The 8,208-nt window shown below is 47.5% G+C and overlaps 1 protein-coding gene across 5 annotated transcripts in view; it reads left to right on the top strand.

Annotated features, from left to right (window-relative positions):
• Window positions 1-8,208, top strand: part of IFT122 (intraflagellar transport 122) — a 67,097-nt gene that overhangs the window by 42,576 nt on the left and 16,313 nt on the right. For all 5 annotated transcript variants that reach the window (XM_005870031.2, XM_014542732.1, XM_005870030.2 and 2 more), the window contains 2 exons: window positions 2,255-2,416; window positions 6,461-6,627. In XM_005870031.2, the coding sequence (XP_005870093.1) occupies window positions 2,255-2,416; window positions 6,461-6,627 (329 nt within the window). The remainder of the gene's footprint in view (window positions 1-2,254; window positions 2,417-6,460; window positions 6,628-8,208) is intronic.

Below are 8,208 nucleotides of genomic sequence, written 5' to 3'. Positions count from 1 at the left end.
TCCCCTCCCTCCCTCTCTCCCTCCCTTCCTCCCCCCCCCTTGTCTCTCTAAAATCAATGGGCATGTCTTCAGGTGAGGATTAAAAAAAAAGAAGTTGCTTCTGGTGCACCCCCCTCCCATGCACCCCCACTTTCTTCCCCAGCACTATCATAAGGAGCATTTATACTTCCTGTTGCTTACTTACCTGGATGGTGAGAATTTGTTCAGAGCCATCTACCATAATGCCTAGTATTGCTTAGGATTAGGGGTGGCATTTGTGATTCATCTGGTCTGGATCTAGGAGTCTTAATCTATGCAAAGGTAACTAACTTCTGTGGGGACCACCTCTTGTCATTTCCCAGGTCTTACTACACCTCATCTAGTGTGCTCTGAGCTGGGCAGTCGATAAAGTAAACTTGTAAGAATTGTCTCATGAGAAAGAGTCAAGTGTCACTGAGTGAGGATCCATTTTAGCTGCTCTGAGGTCTTAGTTGCTTGCATTTGGTATTATTCCAGAGAACCCAGGTTCCTTACTAGGCTCCCTTTGGATAGGTGAGATGTAACTGTACTGATAACAGGAGGAAAAGAACCTGCCCATGTGACTTTACACATAGTGAACATTCGTAAACCATATTTCTTGATCATGGTGATACTCTCTGATCTAGGATGGATATGGCCTAAATTCCATGCCTACTGAATGAAGATTTTAATTCATTTCCTACGATTAGGGGTTAGTTTATTTGGCTGGTTATCCTAAATTGTTTAGTTTCTTTCTTTTTTTAAAAAATTATTTCTGTCAGTGGGGAAGGATGTTGCCTCCAGCTGTTAAAACTTTCACCAGCTTGTCTGGGAGTTTGACTTAATGTCTCTTCTACTGTGATACACTTGCTAGAAAACAAGCAAAAGGAAACTGCGGGGGATGAGCGATTGGGTGCGATTGAGTGTTTACAAATACTTGAGCTGTAGACTAATGAATGTTCCCTAACACAGGAGAAGGAGTGCGCAGTTATTTCTCTTCATCCTCAGCACTACTCTGTGTGTGTGTGTGTGTGTGTGTGTGTGTGTGTGTGTGTGTGTAAACACATAGCAGCGTGTTGGAGAACATCACTTGTTTCTGTGGTACGAAGAGCATCTAGAGTCAGATAGACCGAGTTCAAATGTCAGCTCTGTATGCCCTCGACCTGCCGCTCTTCTGAATCTCAGCTTCCCTCAGTGTGACACTTGGGTGGCACCGCCCACCCTTGGGTCCATATGGGAAGTACCTAATGGGTGCTCAGCATGTGGTATTGCTCATCTTCACTTTAGAGACAGGGACATAGTGAGACTCATTATATTTTTATTTTGTTGGTTTTCTTTTGGGGAAGAAACCCTAAACTTTCTCCTTGTCTACCATCATCATGAGTCACAACTCAGCCATATCAAGCCTGGGGACTTGAGAGATCTTAGGAGCTTGGAGGCCTCCAAAGAATGGGCAGTACACACCATCCTAAGTAGTTATTTCCTTAGAAGAATGTACAAGAAAGCAGCCCTGAGGAATTTCCATTAAACCAGCGGTTCTCAACCTGTGGGTCGCAAGCGCGCGCGCGCGCGCGCGTGTGTGTGTGTGTGTGTGTGTGTGTGTGTAAGGATGTTGCCTCCAGCTGTTAAAACTTTGGTCATAGGTTCGCCATCACTGACATAGGACAACCTTTTCTAGCTGCCTACCAGCTAGCCTACCCCCTTTTTCCCCAGAAGGGTCCCAGAAAGACTATAATTCAGTCTGCCAGCACACATGGGGGTCCATCTTTGGTACCTCTTAGATCAGCGGTTCTCAACCTGTGGGTCGCGACCCCTTTGGGGGTTGAACGACCCTTTAACAGGGGTCGCCTAAGACCATCGGAAAACACATATATAATTACATATTGTTTTTGTGATTAATCACTATGCTTTAATTATGTTCAATTTGTAACAATGAAATTGGGGGTCACCACAACATGAGGAACTGTATTAAAGGGTCGTGGCATTAGGAAGGTTGAGAACCACTGCATTAAACAAATAAAAGTTTGCATCTCTTTTGACCTTCACTCATTAGGGGGGGTGTGGTGGGGAGATCTGCTTTTGTTGTTAAGTATTCCCACCAGAAACCTAGGTAAGAGACACAACAGCCCAGGAGCCAAGTGTAGATTCCAGTAGGAAGGCCCAGGGGCTTAACTTGAAATAGCAACATCTAACCTTTGTAAAGGCTGCTTCCTGCCATGGCTGCAGAGGCCATTTCCTGTGCTTCTAATTTTTCCAGGAGAGGAAGAAGCAGGGAGAGACCAACAATGACCTGTTTCTGGCAGATGTGTTTGCCTACCAGGGGAAGTTCCATGAGGCCGCCAAACTGTACAAGAGGAGTGGGCACGAGAACCTCGCACTCGACATGTACACTGACCTCCGCATGTTTGAGTATGCCAAGGTAATTCCCCACATTCTGGCCCAAGCTGCCAGGTGGAACCCACCAGTGTTCTGACACTGTGGTATCCAGTTGTTTGGCCCCAAGAGGCGGTGCAGACAGAAAACAGCAATGGCCTCAGAAAGAGTGTGGGCAAATGGGTGAGCAAAGGAACCATCTGTGACCACTGGTTGAGGCTGACCTAAAACTGACCCTCCAGGGTGACATCAAAGGGACAGAATATGGCAGTTCAGACCTCTGACAATGACAGAGCTAGATGAATCGCAGTGCCCCTTCATTCAGGGTCAGGGCTGTCTCCCACAACTTCTTCCAAAACTTTATTAGAAGCCACCAAGAATCAGTGTCCTCAGGCATGAATGGTTCTACATACAGGAGAGTGTGATTTAACCTAGCCAAGGTTCCCTAAACACCTGCTGTCTGTCTGATACTGGCATTTGCGCTGGGCTTGGAGACACTGACAAAACCCCTGCCCTCTGGTGCTAGCATGGTGTGCCTTCATCTGGGCTGGTACAGCATGGCTCCCACATCATCTGCATGGTTGATGGTAGAGATTTCCCCTTGCGTTTGGAGGGGCCCAATAGATGTGGATACACGAGGGAGATCTTCCTGGAGCAGGCTCCTGATGGCTTGTGTGAGCATGAGTACCATTGAGGAGCCCGGACCTTCAGGACACTTGCAGTGTAGCCTGATGCAAGGTGAAAAGAGCCTTGGGCACATAGCGCAATCAGGCTCTTCCTTCCATGGAGGTGCCGTTGTTAACCTGCCTTTCTCGGTAGTGTCAGGAGCTTCAGAATGTTAGTGAGACATAAGCCACAACCAATTAGTGGCTGTTAATGGCAATTTTCTAGCTCACAAGTTCAAGGTGAAAAATCATCCCCATTTTTTTCTGCTCTTTTCCTTAATGCTGCACTCTTCTATCTTCCACCATGTATGAGTTTCTGGAGCCAAAGGTTATGTCTGGGTCACTGTGATCTGGCCCAGGAGTTTCTGGTCATCAGTAGCTGGACAAGCACCTGGTCCCCAGCCTGTCTTTTCACCTTGGTGGTGGTTCCTTCACTCTATCCCTCATATCCAAATGCTTCAGGTTCCCCCACTTTGCCATTTTCAACTTCTTTAACCCCCCATATTGCCATTACACACACAGAGACACACAATTTAACACTGCATCCATACTGAGAACACCTAAATCAGTGTGTCTCTTTCTGGGGATACCCATATCTAAACCAAGGCCAAAACCTTAAACAAAAGGATTGAATCCTAGAGGGGGAATTTAAGCATTAGGAGAGCTGGCTCTCAGTGTTCTTCAGAACTTCTGGAACCTTCCAGCAAGCAGCTGTGGTGCAGCAGACAGTGCTTTCTCACCTTGGTGTCCAGGCTTTTCACTTTGCTAAGCCTCCATTTTCTTCTTGGAGGTGACAGTTGCATCTCAGCTTAGTTCTGAGAATTGCACAAAATAATGTCTGAGAAAACCCTTTACCAAGGCCAAGCTGTAGAAAGGTTAGGAAAATGAAATGGGCCAAGCCTGACCACAGAGTGGCTGTTCTTCAGACCTCTCCCTGGTCAGCCCCACTCCAGCTCCTATACTGAGGCTCCTCCTCACACTTTGGGTGGGCTTCGTGCATCCACAGTCTCCCACCCAGAAATGCAGCCTATTTACACACTCCATCTGGTCTGCCTCTCTATGAAGGTAAATACTCTGGGGGTTGTTTTTGGTTGTAGTTTTTGGTCACAATTCCAAGTAGGTTGGTTCTGTTTCAATCCCTTCCCTCCCCCACCCCCCAGTAGTTTGAATTTGAGAAAGTGTGTATATACACATTATGTCTGGGGTGGGGAGGGATACAGTACTTATTAACATGGCATGTTTTTGTTTATTTGAAAATTGCTTCCCAAGATTCAATCTGGTTTTCGGAAAATTTTTAAATTACATTCCCATGTACAAATAAATTATATGCTTTCCGGATAAGTGACATGTTTATATGGTGATAAAGGGAATTATAATGCTCTTAACTCTTATGTAGTGTGTCCTTATCAAAATCACCAAGCATGAGAACACTGTTTAGTCTCATTCATCACTCAGCACAGCCTCTTTCTGTCCACTCCAGGGCAGAGTCTTTGCCATGGCCCCAGATAATGTGTAGATTAGCTTCATGGAACCAAAGAATCTTTGAAAACCCAGTTTGTTGATCCTTCAAGGAACCAGTTAGAGTCAGCTTCAATTAGGTCAGATCTCTTGGGACTGGGCTGTTGGGCTAGAGGAGGTCCCTTTAAGCCTATGAACTGTGTCCCTGGCTGGTCTCCTTATTGATGATCCAAATTTATGGCTTGCTTTTGGCCTCTGAACCTTCTTACTACAGTCACCCTGAGTGCACCGAGTACTCACTTTGAAGGCTATTTCTGTTCTCTTTACCTGTTTTCCCCAGCTGCTAACCTCATTTAACCAACCAGGTTAGCAGAGTTTCCAGCTTTGCATTGGCATAAAGAGTACACATTGCAGTATTTGCGAGGAGTAAAGACTATGTCTGTAGTGGCCCACCTGGCATCTTCAGATAGTAGCTGCTTTCCAAACCCCTTCTCCTCTGTGAACTCTAGAAGGACCAAAGGCCAGTGAGGTTAGCCTATCTTTTATCGGATCCCCAGCATCAGGATAAATGATGCTCTTTCCTCCATTTAAAACAGTTGGTTGTCTTAGGCCAATCTAATATATTATTTTAGGGGCTACACAATTACCCTGAAAGCAAATGGAGAAAAAAGTAGAGCTAATTGTTCAAGTAGGATTTTAGCATACATTGACTGTACTTTCCTGACAAGTGAGTGCTGATCGTGGGGAAAGGAGTGCTTTTTTTAGACTTTGTGAGGTTGACAGTGCACTCTCTACAGGGTACATTATTCCTAAGACAAACCGCTTCTTACTAGTTATGCAGATCTGGGCGCTCAGAGCTCTCAATTTCCTTTTTTGAAAAGCCCCACCTTTTAAAATGTCAGCACCAAACCTCAACTATGGCAAACTCCCACGTATGTATTTTAGGTAACTGTGTTCTGAAAAGAGGTGATTTTCTGAGGCTGTTTCTCACGCATCCTAGGGCCAACCTAGGGAAGCTGGGCATGGCCCTTTAGAGGCCCCCTGTTGTGGTAGAAGGAACACAGGCTCTGAGACTTGACCCTGTGAGCCTGCAAATCCACAGGCCTCTCTTCCTTCGTGGATTCTCTCCAGGCCTCTTCCCCTGCCTCCGATCCCCCTAGCCCCCAGCAGACCTGATCTCCAGACAATTGATACTGTCCAGTTGAGAAGTAATTAACCAGTAACATTTGTACTCCTTATCTGCCCTAGGCAAACATCTGGGGGCAAAGCCAATGGGAGATGCCCTAAGTTCAAGCAACAGAACATGAATAGAATCAGAAAACATGTGAATAGTACTTCCTGTGTGGTGGTGATGGGGAGGAGGGCACAAAGGGGCTCTTCTAGACTCTGTAAATCATTTTGTCTGTTTAAGTTTAGGGGACTACATGCTCAGCCTCACCTTCAGGCATGTGGCATTCTCCCTATTATCTAAATAAAGATTGTAAGTTAGAATATTTGAAATTGTGCAACCAGGTTGTAGAGTCACTGTATTGAAGTAGTCACACATATATCAAACACACACACATAAAGAGAGAGAGAGAGAGAGAGAGAGAGAGAGAGAGAGAGAAACCTGATCATAAATTTGCCACACTTCAGAGTTTGTGTATAGTACTGCAAAGAGTCCGGAAAAGGTTGTTTAGCTAAAGAACAAATATGCGTTAGTGGGCAGGACAGGAAACGTTGAAGGCCATAGTCCTTGACACTGTCCCAGTACCCCCCAGGAGCACCTGTGGGGCCGCCTGTGAGCACTCCTCCCTGACACCTGGGACTGCCCCCAGTCAGCTATGTAGGGATGGGCTCACACTTGCATCCTGATTGCCTGCTTCAGCCAAACAAGTCCTTCCTTGCTCCAGCTTTCAGCAGCCTGATGTAATGCTGGCAGCAGGAAATTCTAATTCAGAGTGTTTTTGTTTGTTGTGCTTCCTCAGGATTTCCTTGGATCTGGAGACCCCAAAGAAACAAAGATGCTAATCACCAAACAGGCTGACTGGGCTAGAAATATCAATGAGCCCAAAGCCGCTGTGGAGATGTACATCTCAGCCGGAGAGCATGTCAAGGCCATAGAGATCAGCGGTGACCATGGCTGGATTGACATGTAGGTTTTCAGTCCCTGCCCCAAGAAGCATTTGGCATCATGTTGTGTCTTGTCAGCTCTTGGTTTTGACTGACAAGGAAAGAAATAGTGTTTCTCTAAACTAATGTGATAGTGATTAGGTTTTTGAGACACAGAGATTGGATGAGGCATTTGCTGTTTTTGAGGAGCTTAGCGAATTCCTGGGGGAAAGAATAGAAGGGAGTGAGGAGAAGGAGACACCCAAGCATTGGAGTTGCCCTTCCCTGAGCCCTCCCTGTGATCCAGGCACTGTGATACCTTGCAGACATTTGGTTCTCGCTGACACCCTAAGCGTGGGTGTTTCCATGCCCATCTTCCAAATGAGGAAACCAAGGCTCAAGGACCAAATGATCACACAGGCCAAATAGCTGGGAAATTGTGGAGCTGAGCTTCATTCAAACTGATTTGGCTGACTTCAATGCCCATCCTATCTAATAAAGAGGGAATATGCTAATTGATGCTCACATTGTCGCAAAGATGGCAGCGCCCACAGCCAATAAGGAGGGAATATGCTAATTGACTGTCCCGCCCTCAAAGATGGCAGCGCCCACAGCCACAAGATGGCGGCGCCCAGTCCCCTCAGCCCCGCGGAGGCAACAGGTGCGCGCGGCAAGGCCGGGCCCTGCCTCCGGAGACCCCCAGTCCCCTCAGCTCCCCAGCCGCCCAGGGCCGCCCAAGGCTCAGGTAACCAGGGCCGGCCAAGGCTTGCTCTGCCGGCAGTGGCAGCAGCAGAGGTGGGTTGGGGCGTCGCCTTCCCCTGATCGCTGGGTCGCCTCCCACCCCTGAGGGCTCCCGGACTGTGAGAGGGGGCAGGCTGGGCTGAGGGACGCCCCCCCTCCAGTGCATGAATTTTCATCCACCGGGCCTGTAGTAATACCTATAATGGTAGGAACTGAAAACGAGATGAAAACTTGCTAGCATGTCAGGGAAGGAGACATGAATTCTCATAGGAGGAACCATGGATGTCTTCTCCTAGGAGTAGTCTTCGCATGAAGGATCTTGACAAATTTCAAGAGGCAGAGATAGTAGGAAGGGGCAGGATGTGCAGGCTAGAAGCATAGCACAATGGGTTGGCTGTGGTCAGAATAAAAAGTGTAGGAGGGGGAGAGTGAAGGACAGCTGGCTGTGGGCAGGAGGATCTGTGCTGGCCACTCTGGGAGGGCCTTAGGTGCCAGACTGAGGCATTTAGATTTGTCAGTAAGTAGTGAGGACCCCTGATCAGAACTGTGCTGTCAGGAGCCCACTCAGGCAGTGGGTATAGAGTGGAGGGAAAACTAGAGGAAGAGAGACCAGATCACTGTGGTAGGCCAGGGAGAAATATGCTGGCTGATGGAATGAATGAGAGGCATGGAGTAGGCAGAACTGACAGGACCCAACTGAATGGGGGGTGTTTGGGGGTGGGGCCAGGCAAGGGAATTGTAGGACTGGTAGTCAGTAATGCCACTTGCCAAGGTAGATAACTTAAGAGGAACAGGCTTGGGTGGGGCTGCTGGAGAGGGGATGGATTCAGTCTTGGGACTCTTAGAGCATCAGACCTCCAGGGGAAGGTCAGAGAAAGTGGGC

This window comes from Myotis brandtii, unplaced genomic scaffold, assembly GCF_000412655.1.
Source record: "Myotis brandtii unplaced genomic scaffold, ASM41265v1 scaffold312, whole genome shotgun sequence".
Classification (NCBI taxonomy): domain Eukaryota; kingdom Metazoa; phylum Chordata; class Mammalia; order Chiroptera; family Vespertilionidae; genus Myotis; species Myotis brandtii.
This window is presented reverse-complemented; position numbering and strand designations above follow the sequence as displayed.